The following is a 12,757-nucleotide window of genomic DNA, read 5'->3' on the forward strand; positions in this document are numbered from 1 at the left end:
GGAGGTGACACGGTCAGTGAGAACAACATACCGGATTTCTGGCTGCTATGGTGAGAGAGTCCTGGGGGGATGGGCTATCAAGCAGAGGCTCTCTCACTGAATCGTGGACACGAATACGACAGCATACCGCCTGGCTGGCAGGCCAGTGCTGGGATCTGTGGTGGCACATTCAACATGAGGTGTGGCTGCTTCCTGGGCTCTACTAAGAGGAGTGCCCATCGCTGATATCTGTGCTACGGCCCGCTAGACTTCCTCTTTTGCACCTTTGCTAGGTACTATCGGGTAATGTGGCACCTCCCTCTGCGGTTGGTTGGCTGGCCAGGCTGGATGGCCGGCCAGGCCCCTCTAGTACCGACTAAATCTGGTACGGGTTTACCAATATATTGGAGTGATCCAATATAGTGAAACATAACGAAGGTAACGAAACACACTCCAATCCTCTACGGTGCTATTTGCACCTCAACAATGATGTAGAGAACATGTGTCGTGGCCATGGGGTCTATATATAGGGGTGTAACCCAGCCTGTGACACAGGTGTACACGGGAGTGAATCTGTAAATCCTCATTTTGGATGTGGAGTGATACCAATATATTGGAGTGATCATATAGCTCACATAACCGTGGTTACATATGTAACCTTCGCTCTCCTTTGTTATCCTGCACAGAATGTACAAATTAAGCAAAATGTTATAATGATCCATACAGAAAACGAAGTACTTTGATTTATATAGTGATTTAAACACCGTTCCACAAATAAGCACAATAACAAACCCGATGGTTACGCTATGATTTCTAAACCAAGTCAAATCGTTTCTTATTAAAACAACATAGCCATACAATCTAGGGTAAAGGAAAGCGTGAGTATATGTTCTGTTACTCCAACTCAGCATCAACAAGTATGTCGCCTGTTAACTTGAATGGCCATAGTTGCTTACATATTTGCCTGTATTTAAATTTAAATTAAGTCTACTGTAGGATAATCATAAATTACAATGGAGTTCACTAGCACAACATCACTTTGAATTGTATAAGTATTTAGATATTTTTAAGTCGTTGAAGGGGTGGGTTAACTTAATTAGAGGACGAGATGTAGTAACTTTGTGTAGCTGCACAAGCCTCGCGCAGTTCTGATGCGCTTGAATGCATCAACAGTCTGGGGTCCTTCGAAATACAACGTATGCTTTTTGAAACCGGAAGTCTAACCAGACAAATTGAATACTTTTTCTTCTTTCATCTGATTATCCAACATAGCAAGATGTTGTCAATATTCAACTCCATTCCAACACACATGGTAAGAGTTTGAATTATTTGTTATTATTCGCCGACTGTTACAAATAGCTACCAATTTAAAAACGTTAGCCTGCTGCTACAAATATCAAGGTAACGTAGTGGTAATGTGGCAAGTGGTAATTGGCAACTAGCTAGCGAGCTACACAAGTTAGTTAGACCGATTCAGTAATCATATTGAACATGGTTAAGACTAACGTTATGATAATTAGTTAGCTCTTCATCACAACCATAAATCCATTTCATATTTATGGTTTGGATGTTAGCCAGCTAGATGCCCATATAGCACGTCTATGAACCTGTCGTAACCAAATGTAGAAATGCATCCTCAATAACAAAGCTTAGATATAATATTCACAACCCTCTTTAAGTCACCACTTCGGATGAACCTTGATTATTGACACGTCAGATATTAGTTTTCCAGTTGTGATCAACCATCTACCAGTCCTTCCTCAAAATAAAACTTGTGATGTTATAGGATTATAAAGGACAGAAACTGGCGGAGCAGATCTTCCAAGGAATCATACTTGTCTCAGCGGTGAGTGGCCTGTCAAACATACCTAATAAAATGGACTTTTCATATGTGTTTTTCTTACACTAGGCTAACCCCTTGTATTACCCTCCAGGTTATTGGATTTGCTTACGGCCTCATCATTGAACAGTTTGGGTGGACTGTATACATAGTGTTAGGAGGTTTCGCTGTGTCTTGTTTGGTGAGTTAAGTTTCATTCCATCCTCCCTGTATGTTTATTTGTTGTGCACTTGTGCAAATAGTGCACCCACAGACCCACGTTGACTCCAATCTGCTTTTACGGGACCCAAACTAACTCTTCTGATTTACATCGCTGCCTGCACCTGCCCGCCTGTCCAGCATCACTACTCTGGATGGTTCTGACTTAGGTATTTGTAGTTGTCCACATATTTTAGGTGTCTGGTTAGACTGTGAACTCTCCTTCCAGACTCGCATCAAACATCTCCAATCCAAAGTTAAATCCAGAATTGGCTTCCTATTTCGCAACGAAGCATCCTTCACTCATGCTGCCAAACATACCCTCGTAAAACTGACCATCCTAGCGATCCTCGACTACGGCGATGTCATTTACAAAATAGCATCCAATACCCTACTCAATAAATTGATGGTCTATCACAGTGCCATCCGTCACCAAAGCCCCAAACACTACCTACCACTGCGACCTGTACGCTCTCGTTGGCTGGCCCTCGCTTCATACTCGTCGCCAAACCCACTGGCTCCAGGTCATCTACAAGACCCTGCTAGGTAAAGTCCCCCTGTATCTCAGCTCGCTGGTCACCATAGCAGCACCCACCTGTAGCACTCGCTCCAGCAGGTATATCTTTCTAGTCACCCCCAAAGCCAATTCCTCCTTTGGCCGCCTCTCCTTCCAGTTCTCTGCTGCCAATGACTGGAACTAACTACAAAAATATCTGAAACTGGAAACACTTATCTCCCTCACTAGCTTTAAGCACCAGCTGTCAGAGCAGCTCACAGATTACTGCAGCTGTACATAGCCCATCTATAATTTAGCCCAAACAACTACCTCTTCCCATACTGTATTTATTTATTTTGCTCCTTTGCACCCCATTAATTCTATTTACTTTGCACATTCTTCCACTGCAAATCTACCATTCCAGTGTTTTACGTGCTATATTGCATTTACCTCGCCCCCATGGCCTTTTTTTTGCCTTTACCTCCCTTATCTCACCCCATTTGCTCACATTGTATATAGACTTATTTTTCTACTGTATTATTGACTGTTTTACTCCATATGCAACTCTGTGTTGTTGTATGTGTTGAACTGCTTTGCTTTATCTTGGCCAGGTCGCAATTGTAAATGAGAACTTGTTCTCAACTTGCCTACCTGGTTAAATAAATAAAAAAAACATCTCAATCTCTCCCTCACCACCACCTTCTGTCTCAGCTGACCCTGCCCCCCTGGCCCATGTACAGACAGAACCCCCTCTCCTGGCAGCCAGCCCTACCAGAGACTACGGGAGAAACCCAGCAAAAGCCTCAGGAGAATCTGAAGAAGAAGAAGCACAAGTAGCTCATGAATGTTTGTACCAGTTTGCCCAAGACACGTTTTGTAACTGAAAGCAACCATCATTGTTTGTCTGTACAATAAATACTTGTTTGAAGGACCAAGGGAAGGAAGGTTAAAGGAAGACTTTATTAACAGTGACTGTTCAATCAGTGGTGGAATGTCTCATGTCAAACTCATTTCTGCTACTGTGGCTACTTTGTCGATTTCACACATGTTGATGTTGTCCCAACTGTTTAATCATGTGGATAAATCGAAACAAACAAGTTTCACAAAGTCAGAGGGGTTGGAAATATCTACACTACTTCTACATCCTGCAACTTATATTATACAATCAGCAAATTAAGGATTTCCTATGTAGTATTTATAGGTACATCTCGTTTCACTAGTTTGCATTCTAAATATTAACTCATTTTATTAGTATTTTGCTACAATAATCTACCTATCTGACAGGTGGACACAGTAACAGAAGACTCAAATTCATTGCATATTGTAACCTGTATAGAAAATTAGAAGATACAGCTGTGTGCGAAGAAAGAAAATATTACAACCATGTCCAGCTAAAAATGACTACCATGGATGCCATGTATTTTCTAGATTTGCTTTTAAAGTGAGGTATAAAAATAGTCTACATGTACATAGAAATGGAGATATGATTGTCTATACAAAAATGATTACATTGCTTGTGTGTAAATGCATTTTTCATTAGCTGATCCTAACCCTTGAAAGAAACGTCTTCAAAGAATTTTAGCTGCCGCACCATCAAAGCATATGACTGGTACTTGTCATCTCCCATCTGCTTCCGAAGACACAGCTGTGTGCGAAGAAAGAAAAGAAAACCAATTACAACCATGCCTGGCTAAAAAGGACTGTATCATGGATGCCATTTTCAATCATAACCTCTCGTTTGTCCTCATCATCGTCCTCCATTATGTCCAGGACTCTGTCCAACAGCTTCACGCCAAGTCCCTTCACCACATCTGTTTTCAGGTGCTCAATTGCTCTGCGGATCTTTGCCGGTCCAGATGTGGTGCCTTGTAAGAAGTGGGTTGAATACAAGAAACACACGTTTCACAGAAAACCATTTATTCCTCCATAAGAAATAAATAGATTTCTCACTGATAAGCCAGATCATGTCGACTGAGCAATTTTGCATTGAAACATGCAAGTATGTAGACACCAGACAGAATCTACTAGGGCAGAGTTTCCCAAACTCGGTCCTGGGCCTCCCCCTGGGTGTACTTTTTTTCTCCAAAAGCACTACACAGCTGATTTCAATAACCAACTGATCATCAAGCTTTGACTATTTGAATTCGCTGTGTAGTGCTAGGGCAAAAACCAAAATGTGCATCCAAGGAGGCCGCAGGACTGAGTTTGGGCAACCCTGTGCTAGGGAAGCTCAGAGAGACTGTTTTGGCTGAGACTTACCGGTGGATAATTCACTGAAGTGGAACTCCTGCTCCTCTCTAGCTTTCCCATGCAGCATCAGGGTGTCCCTATACTTCATGTTCAGCTTAAACTCAGCTAGTGGAGTAGATCTAACACCATCCAGCTCACTAACAGTATCTCTGCCATCCATTCGCAATGTCTGGGTCATCATCTGAACCAGGTCCTGCATATCACTGGATTCACTCTTTCTGCAATGTAAAAAGAAGAAAATAACAATGTGTCAGATTTAAATGAACATTACCAGCAACACAAAGGGGGTAATGTGCTTCTATGGGTGTGGTGTGGCACTGCTCCCAAAGAGCCACAAATGGCTTTTACCCCTCTTTGCAGTCCCCCTCGGAGTGATCTGTTGAGCTGGTGGAGGAGCTGCATTCGTCTTCGTCTGATGGGCGCCCCAAAAACCTGTCCTGCTACAGGAACACACACCACTGTTATAGACTGAAGCCATATTTTGAACTTGTAGCTTACTGAAACAGTAAGACAATGGAGATGAACCTATATTTACCTGGTTGGTTTCCTTTCCCATTTCAGATACAGAGCGAGTGACAGTGGAGTTCTGGGACTCTGGCTGCTTATTATGTAAAGAGGAAACATCATAAGACGCCCTTCTTTCTGCATTGACAACTGTGGGAAAGAAGAATACTACAGTTAACAATAGTAAGCAGAGCTACCACTTTATTGTTCAAATAGGCAGACTATACTAGACAAAATGTCCCTTGCTAATCCCTTCTGGTCCCATGGTCATATGAAATATTGACAACAGAGGTTGGAGGAGTAGCCTGGCGGTTAGGAGCATTAGGCCAGTAAACGGAAGGTTGCTGGATTCAAACCCCGAGCCGACAAGGTACAAATATGTAGTTCTGCCCTTGAGCAAGGCAATTAACCCTAATTGCTCAAGGATCGATATCAATAATGGCTGATCCCCTGGCTGTGACCACACTCTGAGGGTGTCTCAGGGGAGTAGGATGTGCAAAATAAATAATAATAATTCACACTTGTACATACAGTGAAACAGGACTATATAAAAGTGCCCCCTAATTATTATTTACTTGGTTGGCTGGGGTTCTGCTGGGACTGCCTCAGTCTTCTCCTCTCCCTGGCAGTCAGAGGACGCTCCTGCTAGCAGTAGAGATGTTATTAACATTACCTGCCTATGTAACTACTGTGTAAATACATAGTATTAGGGGCACTTGTGAGTGGGACCAACACAACACACTTCTTTACAATATACATGCCAGACCTCAAGACAGTTTTTTTGTGTGCAGTAACACAAATCTACCTTGTTAATTGCTAAATCGATTTCGCCCACCTGTGGCAGTGGAGTGTTGCCGTCCTTGGAGGAGCTAATGGTTGTGACGAAAGTCGTTGTGGTGGCCCTCTTCTTATCTGTGTTTGTCCTGCTTCTCTTCTTCACCTCCACTACCAGTGCATTAATAGGAGGAGGCGGTAGAGGTCTAGGAGCTGCTACTTTATTCCACTGTAGAAGAACAAGCAAGGGATGTGGAGCCTTTTGTTATAAAGTACAGTTTGATAGCCCAAGGCCATGATAAAAATGTCCTGACACTGTCCTCACCTTGTCCTGATCACTCTGTATCCGCCCCCTGTCCCTTTGTCTACGTTGGCAGGAGACAGAGGGTTCAGAGGAGGAGGGGGTACACAGAGGGGGCGTGTCCTGCTGTGGGACTGGGGGAGGGGCTCCAAATGACAGGGTGCCTACATACACCGATAAAACATAAACCAGTGTCAATGACCTCTAAAATATTGTGATATCTCAATAATGTCTGGAGTCTGATAGAGTAGACTATGCATGATCAAACACAGGTAAATTCATGTTCTTACCACAGGAGGAAGGGGCTCTAAGAGCTTTTCTGTGGATACCAAGCTCTCCTTTAAAGACAATAACACAGAGGCTGACTCTCATTCACCAAATGTATGCCGTATGTGCACTGCATGCAGCACATGATAGTATCATTCCCCATCCACAAAGCCAGGCACTTACTTTGACAACGGCAGTATGTTTGTGTGCAGGAACCTCCTTGAGAAGATTCCTGGTGTCGTCCTTGTTCTCTATATTTACTTCAAACGTCTGTCCAGTGGATTCCACTTTGAGTTGTCCTGCAGACCTTAACTCAGAAAAACTGGTAGAAACACCCAGACATATACTATGTCCAGTAGCTGGGCTCTCAATGACCACATCCTTGAGTAGCTCCATTGTGTCATCTTTATCGTCCGTGTTCACAGTTCTCTCTACAGAGGTTCTGACTCTGTCTCTGGTCTTTGGGGCACCCTGCATTACAGGTCCATTGGTGGTCTTGCTCTCCTCTTCCCTGGTACTGACACTTGATAGCAGCCTGCGCGGATGAGGCAGGGAGGGAGGGGGATCCAGATTCCCTCCCATCTGCTCCTCCACAGAGCTCTGACAAAGAGTGTCATTATCTGCCCTGGCGTTGGACACGGTCTGGGGAGGATCCCCTCTCTGGGTGTTTGTCTCTTCCTGTGTCTGGAGATCAATGTCAATTTTACTGATGGTTGCCAAAGACACACCAGTGGTGTTGAGAATGTCTTGTGTAGGGGATTTGGTTGTTAGATGTGTCTGGGGTGGGGTGTCCTGTGTGATTCCATTGCGTCCTTTGTGCTCCTGTGTGTTGATCTCTTCCTTCTATGAATTATAACAAAAAAAAACAGAACAAACACACCACAATGAAAAAAATCAAGACACTCGTGGGACTTGATGAGCATCGTTTTTACTTCATGGCCGCTCTCTATAAAAAATATATAGATGTTATCCACTGTATTTTAGTGCTGTTCTGTTAGCTGTTAACTCACCCTTTTCCCTCTGGTGTTTGGGTCTGGCTGGGGACATTGAGGGGGGCGCTCAGGCCCTGGCTGAGACGAAACCACAGATGCTGCACTATTGGGTCTGCGACTGCCACCAACCGCTTTCTTTCTGGACTTGGCAGTTTTCCTGGAGTGAATCAAACAAACAAGGCATCCAAGATGAGATCAATCCAACACACTTAATTTACTAACTCTTGGTTCAACATACATAGATGAGAGAGAGAGTACTAGCCAGGTATTACAACAGATGATGCCACCTACTCTTTGGTGGCCTCTAAAAACATGGCGATTTGTCGTTTGATGTAGGGCTGACGTAGGATGAGTTTGACATCAGGTCTGTCCTCTGGTCTCTTACACAGCATGCTCTTTATCAGAGCGCCCAGCTGAGGGTCATACTTACTCGGCATCTGAGGCAGCTGGAAAGACATAGATCAATTAATCTAGTAGCAGACAAATAATCTGTCATCATGACTAATAATTTGGGCAAGATGTAAGGGACTGACCTTTCCCTCTACAATGCGGTAAACGAGTGAGTTCATGTCCTTGGCATTGAAGGCATGTTTCAGGGTGGACATCTCGTACACACAGCAGCCCAGCGCCCACACGTCAGACTGGGAATAAAAGGAGGGTTGAGTTAGCCTAGTGCACACAACAGCATCTACATCCTCAGATTCCTTCTGGCTCAACATAACTGGGGCTTCAACAGTGATGATCTCAAGCATGGATCTACTGTATACACACAGTACCTTGTGGTTGTAGGGTTTGTTGGAAAACAGCTCCGGGCTCATGTAGTACGGTGTTCCTATTAGAGTGCTGGCCATGTCGTTCTGATTCTCCAGAACCCGGGCGATGCCAAGGTCTCCTACTTTAATGATGTTAGTCTTGGTGAGGAAGATATTCTGGGTCTTTAGGTCCCGGTGCAAGATATGCTCCTCATGTAGATACTACAATTCAACAGAGAACATGGTGTTGTCACTGTAACTCTCCTGTAAGTAAGCCTCAGCCTACGCCAAAGGTAATGGCTGGGGGCAGAGCAGATGTTGCAGCATATCAATCAATCTGTATATAATATCTCAGCTATGATTTGATTAAATGCACTTTAATGTACCTGGAGGGCCATAGCTATCTGGACGAACCACTCCACCACCTGCCTTTCAGGTAGGAGTTCCCCCTTCTGTTGCTTGAGTCTATGGTAGAGGTCGCCTCCCTCGCAGAAGCCCATGGCGATGTAGAGTTGGCAGTCTTCTCCTTCCCACGACTCCCTGTAAGTCACGATGTTTGGGTGTCGTAGTCGCGAGAGAAGCTGAGCCTCCTGTTCCGCGGCTCGCCGCTCACGTTTCGAGGACGTGGTCAAGTTCAACTTCTTTATGACATACTAAAAAAAAATAGAATAAACGGGTTCGACACGTGCTGCACTCTGCGAACATTCTGGCTAGATACATTAGTGGCGAACATTCTGTCTCGACAGTTTTGTCACAAATGCGTCTAGACAGAATGTTCACCACAAATGCCGCAGTTATTTATTTCTAAATGGTAAACATTATTTGTAGATCCCTTGGTATTGGCACTATCAAAGTTGGTTGGTTAGCTTAGCTAGCTACTTGCTAACTTGATTCATGAAAGGGAAGAAATGTATCAGAGTCGACCAAACAAAGCTATTATAACATTATTGAAACCTTGTTTTGAAGTGGATTGTTGTATTACCTGTTTACGGTCTGTTTTGTGTTTCACCAGATTCACCTCTCCATAACTCCCCTTTCCAACAACTCTGATAAACATGTAATTATTCATGACTTCAAATCGTCCAATCTTTGTAAATATTACCCCGAATTCAAAGGGTATAATCTAACTACTTAATTGAAGAAAACCTGCGAATATCTCCCATTTTCTGGACATAATAAATCCAGATATCTAACTTACTTAGCGAAGGCTAATGTACCAACAGGACGATTTTCAAAACAGGAAATCATCAGTAGCTTTTTCGTCACTAGGCAACTGGTACATCAACGTCGACGTTTGTTTGACGGGTGTACCACAGATAGAACAATGATACAGATATTTCACTGGATGTATAAATATGAAGCATCCGTTTGGCGTTTCCATTCACTACCAAATATGGTAGTGAGAGGAAGCCCACTGGCGGGTAGTGGGAGAAGATGGAACGAGATGGATTTTGGCCTACATTCTGCACATTTTCTCATCGATGAAACATTTGATCTCAATACACTTTTCTACTCCCAAAACTAGACTATGTTATGAACTGAGTGGACTACGTTTTGTAGACTTTTGCCTTTACCAACGTTTTTACAAATCGTGTTGTTTAGAAGGAGTGCAAAGTCGAAATAAGGTGTTGCACATGCGCATATCACAGAGTAAGCGTTCCCTAACGGAAATATGCAGATGTATGCTAGAACGGGCCAATGGGATCTCGCTAGCTCGTGCTTGGCTTCCCACCTTGCTTGTTCTGCCCACTACGACTTGTCTGTTCCCATTGGAAATGACAGGCTGCGGTCTATCTTGGTTTAGTTGGTTTAGTTATAGTTTAGTTAAAATCCCATATACGACTAGGGTCGAAAATGTGATGGCAGTTGTTGTACGGAAGGGTTCCCCGAATACTGCACAACGTTTTTTTTGTGTGCATCTACCTTTCATCTACCTTTCATTTTATTGCTCAATGCTGTCTGCCTTTCACACATCACTGATTTCTATTGCAATTGCATCGATATTCAGAAAATGCTTAATTACAAATAGTATTGTTTATAGTCATGCCCCCAACGTGTATTCAATAGCCTATATTGAGTCCCTATAATATCATGCATAAAGTCTCATGAATGAATGGGCATTTCTATTTGAGATGGATGGAAAATAATGAGTCATCTATGAGGTAACGCCACTATCATATCATCCACTAGAGGGCAGTTGATTCTAACAAAGTTGGTGGTGCAGTTTGTTTGATTTTCATCTTGCTTTAGTCATTGATAACTTATGTTGTCTATTCTTCTCACCCTGACATTGTGTATAGCCTATGGCGACAATACAGATAGGCATATTGAATACAATTCCAGTGGGAATGGATGTAGCCTACTTCTACGACATGTCATCATTGTAACACATGTCCCATCTAATGAAATATTAATTTGTTGGATGTCTTTAGTAGGCTTTATTTAGCCTGTCTATCTATAGCCTAACGATTTATCTAATCATCTGGGACAATTTACAAGTCCAGATAGCCTTTTTGATTGCTACGTTCACCATTCTATTTAAATTAACATAATAACAAAAAATGGAATGGTGAAAGTAAAGATGTGTCCTTGGACCGTTCATGACGGAATGCCAAGCAAATAAAATAAACCAATTATGAAGCAGCTTGCTTACCTGTGTGCCACAAACGGGTTATTGATTGGTTGATTAACAAGAATGTTCGGCCCCTTGTTTGTTGGCCACTCCCTCCGCTCTTTGCCTGACGTCAGGAGAGTGCTGATGGGGGGTGTCGAATCCAGTTTTTCGGCGAACGCCGTGAGTCTAATCTGGAGAAGCAGTGAAGAAATAATCGACCTTTGAGATCGTGCAATTTACAGGTATGAGTCTCTGTCATGTTGATTGTAATATTGTCTGGACAAAAGGAAAATTATTGACATAATCGAGATGTATTCGCTATATGGAAACATGCCCTAAACGCGAGAATAGTTGACATTTCTGGTCTGTTTGAATTGTTAAACGTTAGCCTAAATAGTTTATTAAGTTTATAAATATAGTTTCTTAATAGTTGAAATTAATAACGTATGGAAAGTAATAGTTTAACGGAGCTGGTTGACATCACAGAATGAAACCAGGTTATGACTCTGCCGGAGAGACGGACAGTGCCCCGTCATATGGAATGTTCATTCATAATATGCATGCTAATGTATTACATTAATATTAATAATGCCCAGATACTGAAGGGCATATTTGTTTATGGCACTCTGTGTATTTCTCAGTGGATATCCGAGGGACTGATGGAGTGTGTGCAAACCAATAGAACAAAGATAAACTGAAAGCAGTGTTTAATTTCCCACCAAAGTTATTATTCACATCTGAGAGTGTGTTATACTTATTGTACTTTTTGTACATACGTGTTTAGTGCCTTACTGAACTGGAATGCTTGAGGTATTTTGCATTTCTCTCTCTCTCTCTCAAATTTGTGTTCATAATTTTCTGGTCAATGATATTCACACACATACATGCACACACACACATACACACACAGACACGACACGCACACATACACCATCGCTTTCTTTCCACATGCCAGCTCGAAGGAGAAGGCAGCTTATCAATTAATAAGCTCATTTTGAAAGGGATTTGCTTAGTGTCCTGGACACCGGTGTCCCAGATGAGCTTGTGGTTCAGATCAGGATGTTATCATGACAAGGAGAATGTGATATCTGTGTATGGACAGTGAGATGTTACTGTAACACAGAGACACTCATGTGGCAGCTCTCAATGTGGATTTATCAGTAAGGATAGCCAACGTGTTCTTGACTTCTTGTCATAGGGGGTAAAGTTATGTCAATAGGCCAAACATATAAAGGTGTGTTATCTACAGTGGATAAAAGTGACTGGGGACACAGCATGTATTTGCTCAAGGCTTGTCTGGAATGACTGTTAGGCTAGAGCAATTTTGAAAACTTATAGCATAATGAGCGGGGCGGCAGGGTAGCCTAGTGGTTAGAGCGTTGGACTAGTAACCGGAAGGTTGCAAGCTGACAAGGTGCACATCTGTCATTCTGCCCCTGAATAGGCAGTTAACTCACTGTTCCTAGGCTGTCATTGAAAATAAGAATTTGTTCTTAACTGACTTGCCTAGTAAAATAAAAAATTAAATGATTGACTTTTGTAATTGACCATGTTTTTAACCTGATTTGTTTTCTTTTTGTTATGTCATACTTAGTTTCATTGTTCCTATGCACACCTCTGTCCCGGTTCTCTGTTGGGGGCCAATATCATGCACAAACTCACACACATAAACATACACATACACACACATCCCAGCTGACCTTTGGCATTCTCCGCCATGCTCCTATGACAGCTATGCTGCTAGGATAGTCCAGTCTAACTAGCTGTGTGTGATCAGGAAATTATCTCTA

The 12,757-nt window shown here is 42.7% G+C and overlaps 3 protein-coding genes across 3 annotated transcripts in view; 2 read left to right on the top strand and 1 right to left on the bottom strand.

Annotated features, from left to right (window-relative positions):
* Positions 1–1,162: 1,162 nt before the first annotated feature.
* On the top strand, positions 1,163–3,453 carry LOC115143303 (signal peptidase complex subunit 1-like). Its single transcript, XM_029683563.2, has 4 exons — positions 1,163–1,291; positions 1,766–1,825; positions 1,914–2,000; positions 3,225–3,453. Exons 1-4 carry the CDS (start codon positions 1,178–1,180, stop codon positions 3,348–3,350), a joined length of 387 nt encoding a protein of 128 aa, XP_029539423.1. The 5' UTR covers positions 1,163–1,177; the 3' UTR covers positions 3,351–3,453.
* On the bottom strand, positions 3,224–9,649 carry LOC115143302 (serine/threonine-protein kinase Nek4-like). The gene is given in 17 exon segments (XM_029683558.2): positions 3,224–4,158; positions 4,245–4,378; positions 4,773–4,981; positions 5,112–5,203; positions 5,299–5,417; positions 5,843–5,912; positions 6,103–6,270; positions 6,367–6,476; positions 6,479–6,506; positions 6,633–6,680; positions 6,793–7,452; positions 7,620–7,758; positions 7,893–8,047; positions 8,135–8,242; positions 8,378–8,575; positions 8,740–9,006; positions 9,336–9,649. Coding segments are annotated over 17 exon segments (2,691 nt in total). The 5' UTR covers positions 9,423–9,649; the 3' UTR covers positions 3,224–4,059.
* Positions 9,650–11,100: 1,451 nt separating this feature from the next.
* Positions 11,101–12,757, top strand: part of LOC115143304 (calcium/calmodulin-dependent protein kinase type 1-like) — a 55,071-nt gene continuing 53,414 nt past the window's right edge. Inside the window, exon 1 of the mRNA XM_029683565.2 lies at positions 11,101–11,209. The gene's annotated coding sequence lies outside the window, so the exon portion shown is untranslated. The remainder of the gene's footprint in view (positions 11,210–12,757) is intronic.

This window comes from Oncorhynchus nerka, linkage group LG15 (assembly GCF_034236695.1).
Source record: "Oncorhynchus nerka isolate Pitt River linkage group LG15, Oner_Uvic_2.0, whole genome shotgun sequence".
NCBI classification, from domain to species: domain Eukaryota; kingdom Metazoa; phylum Chordata; class Actinopteri; order Salmoniformes; family Salmonidae; genus Oncorhynchus; species Oncorhynchus nerka.

Excerpts from the sequence above, each read along its gene's own strand:
- LOC115143303 (XM_029683563.2), top strand. The coding sequence starts at position 1,178 with ATGCTTTTTGAAACCGGAAGTCTAACCAGACAAATTGAATACTTTTTC. Across the intron at positions 1,826-1,913 it reads GAATCATACTTGTCTCAGCG|GTTATTGGATTTGCTTACGG; the intron begins GTGAGTGGCCTG and ends ATTACCCTCCAG. Across the intron at positions 2,001-3,224 it reads GTTTCGCTGTGTCTTGTTTG|CTGACCCTGCCCCCCTGGCC; the intron begins GTGAGTTAAGTT and ends CTTCTGTCTCAG.